Source organism: Pelophylax lessonae (genome assembly GCF_965119305.1).
Source record: "Pelophylax lessonae genome assembly, chromosome: 5".
In the NCBI taxonomy this organism is placed as follows: Eukaryota; Metazoa; Chordata; class Amphibia; order Anura; family Ranidae; genus Pelophylax; species Pelophylax lessonae.
Window position 1 is genome coordinate 149,430,527 of NC_138772.1, and position 23,080 is coordinate 149,453,606.

At 38.4% G+C, this 23,080-nt stretch overlaps 1 protein-coding gene across 2 annotated transcripts in view; it reads right to left on the reverse strand.

Moving 5' to 3' along the window:
- The window catches only part of ZNF385D (zinc finger protein 385D), a 473,768-nt gene extending 451,107 nt beyond the window's left edge, over window positions 1-22,661 (reverse strand). The window contains exon 1 of one of the 2 annotated variants that reach the window (XM_082259105.1): window positions 22,394-22,661. In XM_082259105.1, coding sequence (XP_082115231.1) covers window positions 22,394-22,415 — 22 coding nt within the window. In that variant the 5' untranslated portion in view covers window positions 22,416-22,661. The remainder of the gene's footprint in view (window positions 1-22,393) is intronic. The other variant, XM_082259106.1, reaches the window with a different exon arrangement.
- Between the last annotated feature and the right edge of the window lie 419 nt (window positions 22,662-23,080).

Sequence of the window (23,080 nt, forward strand, 5' to 3'; positions counted from 1 at the left end):
CTGAGCTGGGAAAATTTCAATTTTTTTCTCATAAAATGATTATCCAGACAACAATGTAGACCCATAATTACATCTGGCATGAAACAATGAACTTTGCATTACCTGCTTAAGGTAAGCCTATACTTTTCCCATGTAAATTAACAGGTTCACTTTAATTGTTAGTCTATCTCTTCCCCTGTGGCTTATAGTTCTGTTTCCTATCCAAAGCAAAGAGGACTGTCCTGAGTAAGCTCAAAGTCCATCTGGTTGAAAATTTCAAAGGGCTTTGATCCCTCTCCCTGCCTCTACGTGACAGTACTTGAACCTGGGGAATTGATGGTAAAAACATAGCACAATTTCATGCAAGGGCGTGGAGATTCACATGCACCAACATACACCCACTAGGTATATAACTACGTGTAAAGGAATGTGAGTATAATCAGGGCCAGGACAAGGGGTGGGCGGGAGGAGTAGCTGCCCTGGGCGCAATGGTTTACTGTAGGGATGGGGGCACCTTCCTTCTGTCACAAGGCTGACCGAAGTAGAGACAGCAGCAGTGATTTTGACAAGCAAGTGACCACTGGGGATAGGATCCCCTAAACTTGCACATCATGAACCAGGGGGCACAGTTTGGCACCTTTGCCCTGGGTGCTGGATGGTACCAGCACTGAGTATAAGCAGTGGGCAAAGAGTGCAATAATTTCATACATGGGCAAACCATGATTTTACTTTAAAGCTCAGCTCCAGCTTAAAAATATTTAAGAATGAATAGCCATGCAGGAACCAAAATAGAAAAACAAGCTCTCACTGAAATACCCACCCTACTTACACAGCTGGAAGGGCTTTAGGTTTCTAGATACAGTGGAGAAAACAATTATTTGATCCCCTGCAGATTTTGTAAGTTTGCCCACTTACAAAGAAATGAAGGCTCCATCAAGGTGTATTTTAAGTGATAGAGACAGAATATCAACCAAAAATCCAGAGAAAAACACATAAAACAGATGATCTAAATTAAGTTGTAGTTCAGTTAGTAAAAAAAAAGTATTTGATCCCCAAGCAAAACATGACTTAGTTCTTGGTGGAGTAACCCTTGTTGGCAAGTACAGAGGTAAGACGTTTCTTGTAGTTGGTTACCAACTAAGTGCTAACATTTAATAACACTTTGTCCCCCTGCTCCATCTGTCAACCACTTGTCATATGAAGCTTCAAATAAAGGATTTTTGGAAGTGCAGCCGTCTCAAATTATTTCCTTATGATAGTTGGTTACCAGGTTTGCACACATGGAGGGAGGGATTTTGGTCCAGACTTCTTTACAAATCTTCTCTAAATCCTTAAGGTTACTTGGCTGTCTCTTGGCAACTCGAACTTTCAGCTTCCTCCATACATTTTCTATAGGATTAATGTCTGGAGACTGACTAAGCCACTCCATGACCTTAATGCACTTCTTTTTGAGCTACTACTTGCTTGCCTCAGTGGTATGTTTTGGGCCATCGTCATGCTGGAAGGCCCATCCACCACCCATCTTCAGTGTTCTGGCTGAGGAAAGAAGGTTCTCATCCAAGATTTTACAATACATGGCCCGTCCATTGGCCCGTCCATTGGCCCCTCAATGCAGCAAAGTCAGCCTGTACATTTAGCAGAGAAAAAGCCCTAAAGCCTCCTGTTTCCACCATGTCTTCCCTCAAACACGGCGAGCCGAGTAGATGCCAAATAGCTCAATTTCGGTCTCATCTGACAACAGCACTTTCTTTCAATCCTTCTCTGAATCATTTAGATGTTCATTGGCATGATTGTACATGTATCCCCTTAGGGAAATGCTGTGTTTGGAGGAATAAAAATGCTGACTATGACCCTAAGAACACCATCCCTACAGTCAAGCATGGAGGTGGAAACAATATGCTTTAGGGCTGTTTCTCTGCTAAAGGTCAAGACTGACTTTGCCGCATTGAGAGACCGATGGATGGGGCCATGTATTGTAAAATCTTGAATGAGAACCTTCTTCCCTCAGCCAGAACTCTGAAGATGGGTCGCGGATGGATCTTTCAGCATGACAATGACCCAAAACATACCACCAAAGCAACAAAGAGTGGCTCAAGAAGAAGCACATTAAGGTCATGGAGTGAACTAGCCAGTCTCCAGACCTTAATCCTATAGAAAATTTATAGAGGGAATTGAAACTTCAAATTTCCAAGTGAAAGCCAGAAACCTTAAAGATTTAGAGAAGATCTGTAAAGAAGAGTGGACCAAAATCCCTCCTAAGATGTGTGCAAACATGATAACCAACTACATGAAACGTCTTACCTCTGTGCTGGTCAACAAGGGTTTCTCCACGAAGTACTAAGTCATGTTTTGCTTGGGGATCATATACTTATTTTCCTCAATGAACTGCAACTTAATTTATAGAATTTATTTTATGTTTTTTTTTTTTTCTGGATTTTTGGTTGATATTCTGTCTCTATTATTTAAAATACATCTATGATATATCATAGACCCTTAAATTCTTTGTATGTGGGCAAACTTACAAAATCTGCATTGATCAAATAATCATTTTCCCCACTGTACTCAAGAGTCTCCATGATTTATCTATAAGAAAATATATAATATATAGTAAATACATTGTTCCATGGCTACAGACATTTGTCTTATGTTTTGTGCACACAACTCAGTAGTTACAGGAAATTACCATTCTTGTTAGAGCTCAAAATATATTTAGTCATTTTGATCTGAATCATTAAAAGCGAGTAAAATTGAACCTAAAATACATTTAGAATATCTGCTTTGTCAGAACTTCTAGAAGCAAGAAATAAAACAGTAAGCAGGGCACATTAATAAACGTGCTATATAGTATTATAAAGACACAGCAAAATCATGACTTTTAACTAATGCAATAGCTACACTGGGTTGTGTTTTTGTCAGCGCTTTTTTTTTTTTTACTAAAAGTACATTTGGAATACTTCAAGATAGATAATTAGCATATTTTAAAAAATAAATGAAGCTTCAAATAACTGAGAGACCACTTACAGGTTTGGCAGTTACTTAAATGATTCATTCTTAATGTTTGCTTGTGAGACTTAAAAGTACTGTGGTGCAAAGAATGGCCATCCATACAAATATAACACTTTTTTTACTGCTTTTAAAGGGAAACTAGATTAGATTAAGTAATTTAAAAGAAAGACAATTTTGTGTAGCTGAAAACAAATACATATCTATAAATCATGTTACATGTTATGTAAAAATTAGGAAACTTATACCAAAAAAGAGTACATGTCTATCACAAAAAATTGATGCAGATGTTTTTTTTACCGAATCAATATTTATAAAAATAGAAGACGGTATTTAGAATGCAAGAAGAGCAATGCAAGGAAAATATGCAGGATGTCATTGCTGAAAAAGCGGAAGTCCAATAAGCTTGGAAAACAGTACATATGGGTGGATACCCCCCTTCCCCCATATATTTTAAAGCATTAAAGCTGAACTTCAGCTATACTATCCCTAGTCCACCTCCTTTATTCATTCAGTCTCTTTTCTTTCAATCATAGAGGCTCAACACTACACAAGGGTTTTGAATAGGGTGGTAAGCTTGCAAATGCAGCCTGCCTAGGGAAGCTTACTCCTCTAGACCGACATCTACCCATCAAGGCACTTTGATATTTGCATAAGACATATATAAAGAAAAAAACACTCCTGAGAAGAGTACTGAGACAGGGTGGTTGTGATATTTTCAGAAAACTTTGCACAGTACCCTGCTGCCCCCCAACCCCCACACTAGCCATGATCTACCTACATTCCATAGAAAAGCATAGAAACCTTGTGAGGACTTCTGCATCTAATATAAAGGATGTACTAAAATGTCATTAGCATATAGGTGAGGAGAAAAGATACCAGGGAAGACAAAATATAAGCAGATTAAAATTTAGCTTTAGGCAGGACTCACATATATGTGATGACAGACATTGCATGTGATTCACACCACATTGCTGTGCACATGCGATGTCTTTGAGATACAAATTCAGCCATACAGTTTGTATGGATGATTTTGCATCACATTGAGGCCAAAATGACACTGGCTGGGAAGGGGTTAACATCAGGGGTGTTCAAAGGGTTAACTGTGTGCCTAGCCAGTGTTTTACTACATTGTGTGAGGTGCTTTTATTAGGGGAAGTGATGGAATTTGCAGAGACACAAATTCGATCCCTTCACTCCCTCCAGATCTCTGTTCTGCCTCTTTGCCTAATGATCAGCGGATGTCGGAAGACATCAGGTACCGTGCACCCACCAATTGGCTTCAGCTGTGGGTAATCACAGTGGAAGCGCGCTGCCAGCGGCGAGCATACACGACCCCTACCCGGAAGTGTCAGATCATGTATATATATGTCATATGGTGCACAGGTGCCAGGCCAGCTTGTAGTAGTAAAACTGCTATAGGATGGACCTGAACTGGTTCAAGTCCACCAAACAATATCATGCAGAGAATAAATAGCTAGAGGGAGTTCTCCTAAAACTTCTCTCAGTAGCCCTTTAGCCACCAACACAACAGGACAAAAGTGGCTTATAATAATTACAGCTTGTAGACAACAGTGGGAGTTCTATATAACAATGCAGGCATGGACAGTGCATCACTAGATTTTTACAGACCAAGATGTAGACAGAATGGGTGGCTGCTGCTGTCAAAGGAGGAGGCATTTAAGGCCCTGGGGGGGGGGGGGGGTGATGGTGCAGCTTACTACATTTTAGGGGGCTAGAGAGGGTGGCTGAAAGGTTTTTGGTATTTCAGAGACCTATTTTTTCTCTTCTGAAGTTATTCCTTACAGGTCCTTCTCCAAGCCTGTGACTGGACAGTAAAGGAGACAAAACTGACTGATAGGCTCATTTCTCTTTCCCTCTCTTCCTATTAGCATGTTCCTTGTTAGAACACAACTGATTGACTGCTCTAAAAGGCCCCTGATGTCTCCTTAAAGAGGGCCTGTCATTTCTACTATGCTAACAGATAGGGGATTAACTGTAAACAGATAACCTGCAAAGGCTTTTGAAGCTTCATCTCTGGGCCATTATACATATATAATTGTATTGCTGTTTCACATTGCAATTCATCTTTTAGAATTTACAAAAAATTGGATAATATATGGTGTTTGTATGCAATATAATTTAGTTTAGTGTATTTCTTACTCAAAATATGGGTTTGCTAAACATGTGTGCAATTATCACGTGACATAAAACATTGCAACTATCATTATTTTATTTTCCAGGGCTCTGTTTTCAGAAAAATATATTATCTTTGGGGTTTTAACTAATCTCCAGCCCTTAAATCTGCATTTTGACGTGTGCAAAAATGAAAAAAAAAAAATGGCTATGGTGGTTAAATACCATGCTGTACTAAACATGTACGAATGGTGATCCCCTTCCTTTAAAACTACGTTTATTTGAACATTTGATTATTTGATGTCTGGCAGACATCAGGTACCGTGCACCCGCCGATTGGCTTCAGCTTTAGGTAATCACAGTGGAAGTGAGCCGCCGGCGGCGAGCATGCACACCCCCTACGCGGAAGTGTCAGATCATGTACAGTATATATATGTGGTCTGGTGCACAGGTGTCGCCTTGTAGTAGCCTGTAACACGGTACCTGATGTCTGTGCCGGCAGACATCAGGTTCTGTGCATCCACCGATTGGCTTCAGCTGTGGGTAATCACAGTGGAAGTCAGCCACCGGTGGCGAGCATGCACGCCTCTACCCGGAAGTGTCAGATCACGTATATATACATGCACCTGCCGATTGGCTTTAGCTTTGGGCAATCACAGTGGAAGTGAGCTGCCGGCGGCGAGCATGCACGCCCCTACCCGGAAGTGTCAGATCATGTATATATACATGCACCCGCCGATTGGCTTTAGCTTTTGGTAATCACAGTGGAAGTGAGCCGCCAGCGGCGAGCATGCACGCCCCTACCCGGAAGTGTCAGATCATGTATATATACATGATCTGGTGCACAGGTGTCGCCTTGTAGTAGCCTCTAGCAAGGTACCTGATGTCTGTGACGGCAGACATCAAGTACGATGCACCCACCGATTGGCTTCAGCTGTGGGTAATCACAGTGGAAGTGAGCTGCCGGCAGCGAGCTTGCATGCCCCTTACCCGGAAGTGTCAGATCATGTATATATACATGATCTGGTGCACAGGTGTCGCCTTGTAGCAGTAAAACTGCTATAGGATGGACCTGAACTGGATCAAGTCCACCAAGCAATGTCATGCAGAGAATACATAAAAAAAAAAAAAGAGAATACATAGCTAGAGGGAGTTATCTAGAAACTCTTAGTAGCCCTTAAGCCTCAGTAGCCCTTAAGCCACCAAGACAATAGGTCAAAAGTGGCTTATAATAAATACAGCTTTTAGGCAACAGTGGGTCCCTCCCTCATCTATTTAATAAAATGATGCTCATTTAAGCTGTACGGCACTGGAATGCATGGACTTCAAATTTACACAAGAACATCCCAGGGTGTTGCTACAAGGAGAAATCACAAAGTGAAAACCGATTACTAAACAAAGTGAAAATCCCTTTTAACATAACAAGTATTTTAGTTCTGCTTTAGCACAATAAATCTTCATATAACATTAGATGTTTTTACATACACAAAAGAGGATTCTAGACACGGATGGCACTGGAATTCTTGATAATTACCCAATACTAATCTTTTAGAAATGGCAGCAAAGAAAAAACTGTGGACAGTCTTTTATTTTACTACTCCAGTCTGTTTATATTACAGTGTCTGCACATGAGACCATGATAAGCTTGTGAAAAGATAAAAAAAAATTCCAAATACTTAAACTTCATTACAGCTGCTGCAATCCTGTTATACTTGCCAAGTTTCTCAAGTGGCGAAGAGTAATTTTACTTTGGCCAAAATCAAACAACGCAAAAAAAAAAAAAAAAACAATGACAAAACAGCATGTGCCATGTTGTGAAGTTGCAATAAAACCTTTGGTCCACTGCCACATTGCTCTCTGCATATACATCTTATATCACTTATCCTTCCAATTATATACCGTATTTCCAGAATTTGTAAAAACATAGTTTAAAGAAGGACTGTCCTGTGCCAAACTTTAAAATATTACACTTGCAAATGAACCACATAGCATTACATAGTAAACTAGGTCAGGAAAGGGCACTTTTAATAAAGTTTAACTTTATCTCAAGGCTTAAGAAAGTGAAACTGCCCCAAAATGCATACTCCCCATAACCGTAGAACTAAGCTCTGCATAAATCTAGTAAGTGGGTCTGCTGTAGCCATTCCTGGGATCCATCACATGGCACAGTCTAATCCAAGTTGCTGGCTATAGTAAAAGGAGTCATCTGGACAAGACCTGGGTCACTGATGAGCTAACATCATATCACCCTCTTGTGAGTGCATTTATTAAATTTACCAGACCCTCTGTGCTCTTTCTGTTTCCTGCTTGTCTTTTGGACATAATTGTTGAGATTGCCCTGGCTGATCTGATTTGAGAGTTGCAATATAGTGGTTTGGATTTCCTTTATGGGATTACATATTTACCTGCCTCAATATATATATAGTTCTATGATGCAGGATTACTTTTCAGATTTGAGTAGTTTGGGTGTACAGATGGAATTACACGGCACAATTATGAGAAACAATGTGCCTGATTTATTTATACCTTATAATGGATGGATTAATACCAGGTTTTTAGGGGGTTCCCTATGAGGAGATAGCAAGCACCACTCCAATCACTCATTTTTATTTAAACACATTTTCCAACATCATGGAATGTTTTTGCTCTAATGGGCACCTATTGTTCCCTTTCCTATAAAAAAAAAAAAATCACTGACTATACATGACTGCATTCAACCTTCAGCCAAGTAAGAGAACATTCTATCTATTCAAGTATTTGAGGAAGGGCATCTGCTTTTCTATGACTAGTCATAAGGAATGCAAACTATTCCTCCCAAGGTGATTATTGCCAATTTTTTATTTGTAGTGGATAAAAAAAAGTCCCCGACCCATAGATTTATTTTAGAAATTTTTACTCTTCCTTCTTTTACACGTTATAGTTGAGGTTTCTGGTGCAGGAAAGACATTTAACCACTTGCCTACCTGGGCATTTTTTTTTAATCTGTAAAAGTCTTTACAGATTATCACCCTAGTGTTAAAAATAAGCTCTGGTGCTAGAACTAATGTTCTCACCCAGAAGCTCATATTGATACCGAAATAGAGGAGATGCGGGGGGGGGGGGGCTTTTAGTTTTTTTTTTTAAATAATTAATTTTATTTATTTTATTTACTATTTTGCACTTTTTTTTTGCTTTATTTAAGTTTATTGCTATCACAGGGGCAAAACAAGTCCCTTGTGATTGCTTTGGGCAGTGACAGGTACTCTTTTTGGACAGATCAGGGAAACACGTCACTAAAACGAGGAGTGATACAATCCTCTTCAATTCCTGTTTGATTAGTCACAGAGGAGATCGGGGAAAGAATGTTCCTCCATCTCTTCTGTGCACAACTGACCTGAGTGTGCAGGGCAGCAGAAGGGGGGTGTCCACTGCCTCTGGGCAGCAAGTGGTAAAAGTGCCACTGGTTTGCTTTCACAATCTAATGTGGTATACATTACTGAAACCATAAAAATGTAAGCAATCAAATCAATTAAAATCCTTACAGTTCCAATCTACTAACAATTTGCCCACTCAACTCCCACATTGCAAGTTTGTATCCGCTGGTAAGAAATACTGCCAGGTCCTTTCACCTATTTTACTTTTTATGATAATTTGTTTAAAATAAAGTATTGACATGTTAGACAATGAGATTAAGGCAGAGAGATTGAGAGCTCAGTTGCCAAGCTGTCATAGAGGAAATGTTTCACAAGAGAAACTAAGAGGTTGCTATTTTTGTTCAAAGCTTATGAAAATGTAAGCTGCCTGGCTATCATGCTAACTTTCTTGCTTTAAAGCGTAACTCCACTTCTGTTGAAAAAAAAACATTCCCCTCTGGGTGATCTCTGTACATTACAAGGATTTTAAAAAACTTTGTTGCAGATTCCTACTTTTTGTTATTCTGAAGAAATCCTTTTTTTCCCTCTGTGCCGAGTGGGTCAAAAGGGAGTGGTTTCATAATTATCTATCAGCTGTAGCAGCTGCAGGGCTCTAATGAGGAAAGCTGCTGGGTCTGCATCCCTTTAGACGTGTTCTCTATTGGGAGTATCTCACCAAAAATGAAATTTTTGCTGCAGGGGATGCCAGAAATCAGACTTCTGGGAAAATGGGTGAGCCAATCACATACGCAGCAGGAAATGAGGTTTCTGGGGTGTGGTCAGTATACATGCTGTGTACAGAACACCTCCAGGTAGCCTGCAGAACACTAATGAGGAAATCTGCAGGGCCTGCATCCCATTCGACCAGTCCCCCTTGGGAGTATTATAAAAGATGCAAAGGAAACATGAAATCTGACTTGTGTCTTAGGCAGACTTCTATGAAAATTGGTGAGCCAATCACACAATCAGGAAATTATGTTCCTGGGGGACGTTCTGTACACATTCTGTGTACAGAATACCTCCAGGTAGCCATATTGCATTGCATTTTCAGAAAATTACAGTTGCAGATTGAAAAGGAGAGGTAATTTTTAATAACATTAAATTACAATATGCTTTGTGCCACAATTTACGCTATATTGTTTTTCCTTTATATGCTATTTTTTTTGCCCCCATGAAAGTGGAGTTACCCTTTAATACTTGGATTAATTTATAGGACTCAGACAAGGACTTTTAACTTTGTTCTGATGTGCATACTTCTTCTGGGTCAATGACTCAATAATTATTAAACATAATAGACAGACAACTGGCTATTCTCATAACCCTCATATTATCTTTTATGACAGGTTTACTTTAACTGTTTACTTGATAAGTTTTCAGCCTTTTTGTTATTTTGCACTTCATCGAAAAAGGTTCTGATGAAATCTATGCACCAGTTAGCTAAGTGTAGAAACTGAATTGCAAGATCTTGGGAGATTTGTATGGTCCATTACCTTGGTATCTTAGCTGGAACTGGACTGATTCCATATTACAACTAGTCCCTGTAGGTCTAAAAGCTTGACAGTACGGACAAGGACATTGCCTAATCTTTTCTTACAAAGAAGTTGAGATATGGTAGGAAGAAAGGAGTATTTTTTTAAAGCTCAAGTTTAGTTAAATGTTAGTTTTACCTACTACTGCAGTCACATAACTTAACTGTATTGAAGTATGTTCTGCAAGCAGATGGTTCCTAAAGAAATCTTCTTTTTTGTGATGCCTGGTCCTCTTCACAGCTCTAAACTTCCAGAGCTGTGGAGGTTAAAAGGTTTGGGTTCGAAGCAGCAATGCATTTTATAAGCTTCCAAAGGTGGCCTGCCCCCTTCTCTACTGACAAAAGTCTATTCATTTCACTTAAAGTGTAACTCCACTTTTGTGGGGTATAAAAATAGCAAAAAACAAAACAAAAAAACAATATAGCGTATACAATTGCGACATAGTCATATTGTAATTGAATGGTATTAAAAATAACCTTTCCTTTTCAATCTGCAGCTGCTGTAATTTTCTGAAAATACAATGCAATATGGCTACCTGGAGGTATTCTGTACACAGAATGTGTACTGACCACACCCACAGAAACATAATTTCCTGCTTGTGTGATTGGCTCACTTAATTTCCTAGAAGTCTGCCTAAGATATAAGTCAGATTTCAGGTTTCCTCTGCATTTTTCGTGTGATACTCTCAATGGGGACACCTTTAAAGGGATGCAGGCCCTGCAGATTTTCTCATAAGTGCTCTGCAGGTGCACAGCTGGTTGATATTTACGAAACCACACCCATTAGACTCACTCTGCACAGAGGAACAGAGGAACAATCAGGGATTTCTTCAGAATAACAAAAGGTAGGAATCTGCAACAAAAGTTGTTATAATCCTTGTAATGTACATATATCACTCGGAGGGGAATGTTTTTTTCTCAACAAAAGTGGATTTACGCTTTAATCTAACATGGTATGTGATTGGGGGAGAGGATTGTGCTATATATCTGCCCCTCCTAATTCCCAGACTGTGTACATTTCAGGCAGATTACCAGGTATTTTTCTGTACTTCCAGGACCCTTGGGAATAAAACATGGGCAAATGTATATATGTATATATTGAGATTTTCTGAATATGGTTTCTCTTTTTTAATTTTCTCTTGGTATACCCTTTAACCACTTGCCAACCAGCCACCGTCGATATACAGAGGAAGGTAGGCAGTTTCCCATGAATCGTTCTCTCAGCTGTTAACACAGAGCTCCTGTGTTCCTCCTATTTAGGAACACAGGTCTCTGTGTTGATTTCACAAGCCCAAACCCTCTCACAGTTATAAAACACCCCCTAGGCTCACATTTAACCCTTTGATAGCCCCTGGGTTAACCACTTCCCTGCCAGTGTCATTATTACAGTAACAGTGCATATTTTTAGCACTGATTACTGTAGTAATGTCACTGCCCCCCCCCAAAAGTGTCAAAAATGTCAGTTAGGGGTCTGATCTGTATGCAGCAATGTCACAGTCTTGCTCTAAATTGCTGATCGCCACCATTACTAGTAAAAAAAAAAAAAAAGATATAAATCTTTCCCCTAGTTTGTAGACACAATAACTTTTGCGTAAACAATTGCAAAAAACAATTAAATACGCTTATTGGGAATTTTTTTTAACCAAAAGTATGTAGCAGAATACAAATTGGCCTAAAATGATGAAAAAATAAATTGGATTTAAAACTTTTTTTTATTGGAAATATTATATAGCAGAAAGTGAAAAATATTGGTTTTTTTTTTCAGAATTGTCGCTATTTTTTTTGTTTATAGAGCAAAAAATAAAAATCGCACAGGTGAACAAATACTACCAAAGGAAATCTCTATTTGTGGGCAAAAAGGACATAAATTTTATTTGGTTACGCATGATCGTGCAATTGTCCTTTAAAGTATCGCCATGTCGTTCATCATGGCTACTATGAACAGATGTACGCATCCTCACAGGTTAGAGCCAATTCTAGCAATCTTACATGGTCAGCATGGTTTAACTGGTATGAACGACACATGAATCTGTGAGTGTTTCTCCTTAGCTTATTGCGCTAAACTCTTGTTTCGTTCAAGTACTTGCCTTGGTCCCTGGCCCAATGGCACAGTGAAGTCCCGATAGGGGTGCTCAGGATGGGGAGGCCAATTCTGATCATGACATGACCTCATGCATACCTCCTTGTCCCATTCCAGGAAAGGTGAACATTATCCAATTACCTGTATCGTCTTTACATGATGCTGCACATACCTATGTTCTACTGTTTTATCCCACCCAATTACTGTAGAAACTTTGTTTGTCTATATGATTTGTCTATCCATATGATATGTTTGTAGTCCTGTTCTCTTAACTCTTTTTTTTTGTTGTTTGGAAGAAAATAAATAAAAACGATTGAAAACAAAGTAACGCCATGCCAAATCGCAAAAAATGGCCTGGTCATTGAGGGGGAAAATCTTCCGGTTAAGAAGTGGTTAAGTACCAGCAACCTTAAAAGTGACGTTTCAATTAGATCAAACAGAGAGGATAGAAAATCAACTGAGGAACAGGAAGTCTGATAACTTGGAGCATGGGAACCATGTTGGGGAAGCCCCCAAACAATCTAATTCATGACGAACTGGCAAGCGGTTTTTAGACTATTTTGTTGCCATTACACTATTTTGGCAGGTGAATTTAGCATTTGCCTATCAATGTAATAATTAGCTCTGATCAGCCTTCATTCTATAGTCCTGCATTTATTTACTTTCAGTAGTGTAGTAAGACTTGAGCTCTGTCCCATTCCTCTAATCATTCATTCTCAACAGCATGAGGATGTAATATACACAAGCCTGCCAAAGGAAATTGTAATGCATATGGACCATGATTGTGCATGTAGGCTCCCTACAGAACATACATCCCCTTCACATAAAGAGAAGGCTTTATGAACAAACAACCTATGCTATGTAATTAGAGACTCTCACATTTTTCATGGAAACATTTCATGTCTTCGTGTTAAGAAATATCTCCTAACCCTCAGTCAATGACAGTGTTTGTGTCTCTAAAATGGAGATTCCACTTCCACCTAGGAATCCTACATGATTGTATATATAGAGCATATATCCATAAAGGTTTAAGAGGATCTCTGTAATTACATTCTTAGCATCATGTGCTTCTCTTTGATCATAAACATTCACAGCATTAGGAGTGTTTCCCTGATCAAAGAGAATCGTGTATCTCTGACTAAGCTTGCTAGCTCCACTCAGTCTTGTGGAGATTTAATGTGAAAGATAAGGCATTGAATCACTTAAGATACGTAAAAAAAAACAAATGAGGGGACAATGGGAACATTCTTTTTCATAGACATGTACTTCATGTCAAGTAGTGACAAGTGGCAAAAACATATTATATCACTCTATACACATAGCCTGGTGTCTTTTGTTGCTGTGAAATCTCAGTGAAGGACTGTTATGCTGGCCACACACTAGCAGAAACATTGTTTTAACTCGTTTTCGATTAACGAGCACCCGTGAGAGAAAACGATTTTGCCATCGTGTAATGACCAGATTTTGATCAATAAATCGTTCAATGGACATAAATTAATCAGTTTTTCGTTTGCTTTGTCACATATGCCTAGTGCAAACAGTTTGCGTGAGAAACACATTAACCTTTCAATTTATCGCTCCTTCGGCAGAATTTTCCAAACTGTACCTTCGATTTTTCAGCTCTGAAAAGTTAAAATCAATTTTCTATTTGTGCCCATTAACTAGACGAAAAACGAACAAACGGACACAATTACAGATTTTCAAAATGATTTTTTGGCTAGTGTATGGTCAGCATTAGGGTTGGTGTTAGAATTAGGAAATGAGGCCTGATTAAAGGTTATGGATTAGGGACAATTTTGGAAAACATTCTCATTTACATACAGAAAACTAGCCACACTGGACTCCTGAAACCAATAACCATGTACCAATTTACACAGATCATAAACATAGTGCTGGATTTACCTCACAGTCAACATTGTTTAACTTAGGTGTACCATGTCTGTCAAGTCAAAGCCTACTTACAGTTTTCACATGAAAGCCCTATAAAATAAGTGAATGAGCATAAATAAAGTATTGGCACAATGTGAATAGAAAATATTTATTGGGTCTTGATTCTTCAAGAAAAGGACTCCACAACTGACTTGTCAACAAGCATCCCTGTTTCCATGATTGTGACATAAAACAACATATACTGTATGATGCTATAGTCCAACATAAGTTCCATGAGGGTTTTTGAAAATTGTGACCTCAGCATCTCTTGTTCATAAAATCCTGTATAATAATAATAATAAAATGTTCTGAGCATTGCATTGGAGTATTGTATCAGAAAATCTCATCTTTTTAATAACTGCATGTTTACAACTCTGAAGTGGAATTGAAGCCTTGAAAAATGTATAAATTAATAAGTTTACAAATCACAACAGCATGCATTCCTTTAGAAAAATGTAGAAATATTGTAAGATACAGATATCAGTCTGTTGTGATTTTGAACATTTGTAAAAGGAATGAAAGAGGGGGCAATTAGAAAATCCCTAATGCCTCGCACACACGCATCGATTTTCGGCTTGTTAGTATGATGCTTCCGACAACCGACTCCGACTTTTCGGCCGAAAAAAAATCTGGTGTGCAGGCTATAAAATTTTTGTTGGCCGTCAACACAATGGCCGATTTTCCATCAGTCAGTACAGATTTTGGCAGACAAAAATCTGATGAGCAAGACTGGGCATGCTCAGAAAAAACACACGGAAAGTAAACCAGCACATGACATCACTTCTGAAGTAGATTTTTGTTGGCCGAGAAAATTTGTGTGCAGTCTAGGCACATTCCAACCAACAAAACACCACTCTGGACAAAAGTCGGACGATCGGTCGGCCGATAATCGTTGCTTGTGTACGAGGCATTAGCTCCCCAATATGAGGGTCTTATGACACTAATGATAGGTCAGAGGTTTTTTTTTTTTTTTTCTTACAGATATAAAAACCTCTGTTGTGCCAAATTTAGTTTTGTATGTTAGGGATGTAAAAATAAACTTTAAATATTACTTAATTAGCTTTGTAATGTCTTTATAAGGTTACTAAGGGGTTGATTTACTAAAAATGGAGAGTGCGAAATGTGGTGCAGCTGTGCATGGTAGCCAATCTGCTTCTAACTTCAGCTTGTTCAATTAAGCTTTGACAAAAAAAACTGGAAGCTGATTGGTTTCTATGCAGAGCTGCACCAGATCTTGCACTTTCCAGTTTTAGTAAATCAACCTCTAAAGGTCCTTTCACATGGGCTTTCCACCCGGCGGACTCTGTTTTGCTCAGCAGGAGATCGATCCGCCGATCCCCGCTGAGCAAACGGATGACAGGTCCATCTCTGCTCTGTGTGCTGGGACAGACTTGACAGATCCCCACTCTCCTCTATAGGAGATCGGATGAAAGCGGACTGCCTGTCCATTTTCATCCAATCCTATCAGATCCGATCCTCCAGACAGATGGAAAATAGGGTTTCCATTCATCTGGATTTCACGGACGAGATCGAAGGGATAGCAGAGGGTGTTAGCGGACATGTCAGCACTGACATTCGCTGCTCCATAGGGGTGCATGGAGCATCTGATCAGGTCCTCCTGAAAAACTGACAGGCAGACCTGATTAGAAAGCCTGTGTGAAAGGGGCCTATGTGTCCCCTGTGGCTTAAAGGTAACTCCACTTTCATGGGGAAAAAAATTGCAAATAAAGAAAAAATAATACAGTGTATAACATTGTGACACAAGTCATATTCAAATTGAATGTTATTAAAGCGTTTTTAAACCGCTAGTTGTTTTTTTTTTTTTTTAGGACCTGCAAGGTAAAGGCATATTGTGCTAGTATGCATTGCATTGCATACTAGCGCATTATGTGAAACTTACCTGAAAGCGAAGCCCTCCAGTGATGTAATATAATCACTGGAGGTAGCGTCCATCTTCACCTGGTCTTCCTTCTGGGTTCACTCTGGCTGTGTGACAGCGCATGCGCAGGAGCCATCATTCACGGCACAGGTATCTAAAGGAATGGCATGGGTGGCCGTTCTTTCAGACCGCATGCGCCAATGATTTCATTGGCTGTATGTAATGTAAATATCTTCTAAACAGTGTACTTTTAGGAGATATTTAAAGTACCTATAGGTAGGTTTTATTATAGGCTTACCTATAGGTACAAATTATGCACAGGAGTTTACTTCCCCTTTAAACATTACCTTTCCTTTTCAATCTGCAGCTCTGTAATTTTCTGAATTTTCAGAATGTGTAAAGAACACCCCCCAGAAACATAATTTCCTGCTTGTGTGATTGGCTCACTGATTTTCCCAGAAATCTACAGTAAGATACACTTCAGATTTTTGGCATCCCCTGCAACAAAAATGTCATTTTTGGTGAGATACTCCCAACAGGAAATAACACCTTATGGGATGCAGACCCAGCAACTTTCCTCATTAGAGCCCTGATTCTTCAACAACTGGTTGATAATTATAAAACCAATTCCATCTGACTCACTTAGCACAGAGGCACAGAGGAACAAACAATGATTTCTTCAGAATAACAAAAGGTAGGAATTTTGCTACAAAGGTTGTTAAAATCCTTGCAATGTACAGAGATCACCCAGAGGGGAATGTCTTTTTCTCAACAAAAGTGAAGTTACACTTTTAAGGAAACAAGCAAAAGTGTTTCTGTCTATTGAATATGATAAAATTCCCAATTTGTAAATAAATTCCTAGCGGTATGAATATACCATACAGTGTACATTGGTTCAGTAGTCTGGGGAATGTAGTATATTAAACAGTGTACAAATTGCTGTAATTTTAGGTATGTAGTGTATAACACAGCATATACCCCAGTGGTCCAAACTGTGTAACATAAAGCAAATGTACAGTGCAGAGTGGTCTGCTGTATGTCACATACAAAACTGTATACATTATATAGTGGTCTGCAGTGTAGATTGTATAGCACTATGAGCAGAGTGCAGTAAACTACATTTATTGTACAACAGGATGTAAATAATACACTAGTCAGGGATATACAGTGCACAGCATAGTGCATAAATGCAGCAGTGCAGATTATGTATTATACAGCAGCATACATAGTACAACGGTCTAGTTTGTAACATTCAACATGACATATAAAGTGCAGTGACCCAAAATATGTAACATACAGCAAAGGTTACAGAGTTCCTAGAAGTACGCTTTTACATTAGTGGTCAGTTGAGGGTGCACTTACATTGTTAGCCAATAGAGAATTGTTCCCTTACATTCAAGGTCAGTAGAGAAGAGTCTTATTATATTAAAAAAATAACTAGTGACAGTGGCTATTCACTTGAGAGATGGCAAGAGAATCTCCACTGGTAATCCCCTAGGGTGATAATAATTATGAGCCAGGGCACCAAGTTGACTTCGGTTGGGTTTAGTAACATCCCTGGTATTCTGCAAAATTGTGGAACATTCACTGTTGTTAGTTTCCCTTAAAAGCCATGCTATATTGTCAAAGACCCAATATCAGATAATTAATTTTAAATTTAAAGCCAAGATGGATTCCTGGCTCTGGATACTTAGCAGCCCCACTTGCATGCCAAATGCACCTTTCAATATATTCTGAATGATCTTAGAAATTATGAAAACTGATGTACTACTGATTCCATTGACAAAAGTCCTAAAGGAAGGTTTCCCTTTTTACATTTTAATTTATTTCAATTATTATATGCATTGGGAGCTGATTTTAAATAATAAATTACATATCATATATAATGTATACATTCTTAGTATTAATTATAAATATTTATATGTGTGTGTTATTAACTATGAAGAACTATAGACTCTTCATAGTTATCCATGGCTACTGTTATTTGTAGACTTGGTCTGAACTCTTATTTAGTCGGGTTGGCTATGCCATATGAACGTCTCCCTTCAGCAATATTAGATGTTCTATTAAGAAAAAAGTATAGGGTGATAAATGCGCTGTCACGTGTGTATCCGAGTAGGAGGATTCCTCTAGTGTGTTGCAGCTGGTGACAAATTTATGACTCTGAGATTCGGATTCAATCCGATTCTACATGCAGCCAACTCTAGTATTTCTCACTAAAATACCAGTGTGTTTTAGATTAGATGTTCTATATAACTAAAGTAACTCTAGACTGACCTGCAGCCCCAAATTGGTTTATATTGTGATCAGGGCCGGGATAAGGTGTGGGCAACAGGGTTGGTTGCCCTGGGCACAATGGTTTATTGTAGGGATGGGAGGGCACCTTGACCCCAACCCTAGTTTGGCATCCTTGCCCTGGGCGCTGGAGGACCTTGTCCTGGCACTGAATGTGATGTATTGCACTCTTTGACTGACTAACATCAGCTTAAAGGTAAATATAATTAAAAAAAAAAAAAAATCAGACATTACCCTGTTCCTGATTGGCTGCTTGAAGTGTATTCTGTTGGCCAGAGTTAAATTACTTGGCTCATAAATCACCCTCCTGATGTAATGCCTGCTTCCCCTTTACTTTTGAACTTTGGTCAGATGAAAAATCTCACCAATTGCCTTCTTATGTGGTCAGGGTTGAAATCAACATAGAAAGTATACAATATATATTAATGAATACCCTCCAGCACTAAGGTCCTGGGTTTAATTATGGCCTGAGCAAAATTTGTATGCAATTTGGATGTTCTCATATTTGTGCTGCCAGCCTCTAGGGACCCAGGCTTCCTCCCATAGTAAATAAAATACTTATAGTTAAGCTCAGTGTGTCTTAACTTTTAATAGATTTCATACTCCTTTTAAACTGTCAGTGTTTTCCAAGCATTCATAATATATGTCCACTTATCTCAAGTATCCTTTGGCACACTTCAGTGTATTTCTAGCACCCTCTAATTCTAAGCAAACTGATTTCTAAACAGTCACTTTTAATTTTACAACAAATAAAAATACTCTTCCAGATCTGTTTCATTCATGATTCTTATTGCTAAGACTCCAAACCGTTAAAATACATTTATTTTACAAGAAAAAAGACCCATTTATGACTCCTGGTACGCAGTTCTACTACTTGAAAACGTCATTGCTTAACAGTCCTCTGCTCTGTTGTAGTTCCTTTAAACTGTAAGCTCCAGAGGGCATGGACTGATGACATCAGTTTATCATTCTCTATATTGGATAGTGGAATAGCTTGGACTTTCGGAAACTAGCATCAGTGAAGCCCAGCTAAATAGGAAAGAAGTGAAACAAGACCCCAAGCCACAAAATCGTGATTCTTTCACTTAAAAAAAAAAACACCTTTAGATGTTTTACATCCTCCACCTCCACCATCACAACTATACCCAACAAAATCAGTATCACGTTGAACCTCCATCTCTTGCTTTTACAGCTTTATACTGTTAATCCATAAATCAGCACAGTGTGAAACCTTAAATCGTCCAGTGCAAGCAAAACTCTAAAACCCAAAGAAGTAGAGTTTAAGTCTAAGTGGATTTTTATAGTGGTCGCATTTGGTCTATTACCAGTATTATCCAGGCCAAAAAAAAGTCGTATTAGACTTTATGCCTGCTATAACACTTGTGACAGGCAAACATAAGCTGGTTTTACAGTTCTTTTAAGAATGTTTACACCATCTTTTCTACTTAACTTTAACCAACAGTTACACCGACAGTGATTCAATGTACTACATAAAAAAAGTTATCACTTGTACAATTAAAGGGTAGATATATGATGTGTCCATGTGTCCTTTCATCTGCTTCTTCTTAAGTTTACACTGGCTAGCAGCACAGTTCACCTTGTGGGTGCCAAATATACTGGTGACACTTCCAACATTTAGGAATAAAATGACTGACCTTGGTCTCTGGTGACTTAGACAAACCATATCATTATTTTGGGATAATGATTGCAATTGTCACTATATGCAAACTATTAAACAAAAAGCAATCCAAAAAAAAAATTTAGTCTATAAAAAGCCCACAACCAGTCCAAGTAAAAGCTAAATATATATTCCTAGAATAATATTGGAAAATTAAATGAACTTAAATGATTTGCAATTCAGCATTTTTTACAGTATATTACCTTGGCACGGGCTCCCTTAGCTATTAGTTAATTACAAAATGTACTGTCCATTTGGCTCTAAACATTTATTGTAGCACCTGTACTCTAATTCCTGACAGCATTCAAAAATAATTGCTCCAGGATGCTAGTGAAGAGTGTGAAATGTGACAATTATGAAAAAATATATAGTTTATGACGGATCCCCATGCAGTGTACTCAAACGACGAGGTGTGAATGTTTCAATCCATCCTTCATTTGCCCTTCAGTGACTCACATTCTACAATGCTATTAACCAAATTCCATCACAAACATATTTCCATGACTTCTAGTGTTTCTTTCCTTGCTATTGTTTTTCTGCTGCAAATGCCACTTGCTCGAGCTTCCCCTTACTACTGTTTTCCATTGCTTAGGCAAAGTCTGTTCCTGGATTTAGTAAACTTAAATTGGAAATTAACTATCACTAAGCTTATACTCAAGTAACCACTGAAGCTAATGATCAGACAATTCTGCACAGTAAACATTTTCTGAACATCATTTTTCTCTTTCTACAAGTGTTGTCTTGTTGCCCTGGATGACTTGTCATTTTTAAATGCCTGAAGGGTAATATAAATAAGCAAATGATACAACCAGCTATTAAGGTCTTCTGATAGATCTCACCTTAAGCATTCTGTATTCTATCTTAGCTATGCCTTGTTGCCTTTGCACTTAAATTTGGGCTTAGCTAATAAGCAGTGCAGAGTGTAGAAATCCATATCAACCAATCAGAAATCATCTGCTAAATGATATGACAGTAGTAAACTAAAATCGAACGACTCCTGACCATTACTGATGAAAATAAGCACCTTAAAGAGCTATTAGCATAATGAATAAGTCCAATAATATGTATGAGTTTACCCTCAAAGGCAGTGCAGTAATGATCTACAAAGTGCAATAGCTCATAGTAACCAATCTAATTAACATTATACTAGCTGACCACAGTCACATAATTAATAATTCTAAATGGTTAATAATTCTGAATGGAGTTATACACGTCACCTTTCATTTTTTGTTTTTTTAACAGAATCTGATTACTTTAAACACTTAAGTAGGTCTGGAAAGTAAGCAATTTATTTTCTCCAAAAATTAGGAATTCACCATTTTTAAAATATTTAAACTTGTCAACCAGCTAATAAGCATGCAATGTAAAAGTTACTATATTACAAAATGATATATAATCACTTAAGACACTAATATAATAACACACAAACTGACAAAAATAGCATTTTTTTTTGGGGGGGGGGGGGGGCTTAACTTTTTTTCTTTGGGAAAAAAAAAACAGTGTTCAGAATATGTTACTTATGGAGTGGAACACACAAACTGACATAAAAAGCATTTTTTTTTGGTGGGGAGGAGGGGGGGGCTTAACTTTTTTCTTTGAAAAAAAAAAAAACAGTGGTTCAGAATATGTTACTTATGGAGTGGAACACACACTCAGATCATTCTGAAGCATTGCTCTGCTTTTAGAGAATACTATAATTATTACAATAAACACAGAGCATAAAGTTTCACTGTCTATGAAATGAGCTAATTACTGCAAGAAACCATGTCAAGGATTCTGCGGCCATGAAACTTCTGGCTAAATGAGCAGCCCTGGATGTAAGGACCATTATTCAGGACAAGAGGAGTGCTTGTCCTGCTAAATGACAGTGCACAACCTTCTATACTACAGCTGGGGGAGCTTGTAAGTGACATAAGAAAACTACAGCATGTAGCGTGCAGGCAGGTCCAGAGGGCTGCAAAACCTGGGGGTCTTATTTTCAGAACTAAAATGATATTAGGCTGTTCACTGACACATTATTAAATCAGCGCCGAGCCCTCTATAGACTTATTTAAAACAACAAATGCATTTTAGAGCTGGGCAAGTCAAAAGTAATAAACACAATTCTTCATTAGGGATGGAATTCCTCTCTAAAAAAAGCACAACCCTGATAAATAAAAGGAAACATAAAAGCCAAACATAAAAGCAAACATTAAAGCAAAAAAACATAAAATCACAAATGACAACAAGATTGCCTTTTAAGTGGCTCATTGGCTTTTCAGTTACTTTTAAAGTAAATATGTAGTCAAGTTTATTGAGTCATCCACCCTCGTCTTGAGGACTATAGTGAGAACTGTGAAATCTAGCCATTGCAGATCACTGCACACATACAAACCCAGCAGCACTACAGGCAAAGTGCTGTAAGCTAGGTGCATAGAATGATTGTGCACACGTTAAAACAGCTGCTTTTCAATGGACAAGTCAATGCATAACAGCACAAAAGCGTAGCACTTACCAAAATACATTATGTTTCTCATTCCAATCACAAGGCTGTCTGCTTTCTATTGTGCATTAACTCCAGCTCAAGCCTGTCATGTGCAGCAAGGATCTCTCATTCTTCAGGAGGTGCAAATGTCCCCAGCACTGGCACAGCGATCTGTGCTTTCTTGTGTTTAGGATGAGTGTTGAGCAGCAAGTCTTATCCCTGTTCCAATCCCCTGTCTGATCTAGCATTGCCTGCACGCTGCACTGCCCATTCTTACTGTAATCTGACTCCTCCTTGTGATGTCCTTGCCTTGCATGTGACATCAGTTTTAAGAGTACTACAAACGGGTTTTCCTCGCTTTGCCTTCACATGCTCCTCCAAAGGTGTGCTAATATTCTGTTTTGATAAACGCGTTTCTTTTGGGAACCAAATCTCTTATCAACGTGTTTCTCATTTTACTTATTTTTTTTTCCTTCCTTCTGCAGACTGTTAGTAAGTGCAGCTGCTCAACTGGGAAAATGCATTCAGGAAAGTTGATAAAATAAATCATGCAATTAAGTGATAGCGAGGCTTACAATAGTAACCATTGATGGAAGGGGGGCGCTTAATATAGGATGATGCATGGGTTACTGATTTATTGATTAGTTTTGTTTCATAATAGTGATTAGATCACTCCAACACAGGCATCCAGACTTTTTTTTTTCTTTTTATCTTGTA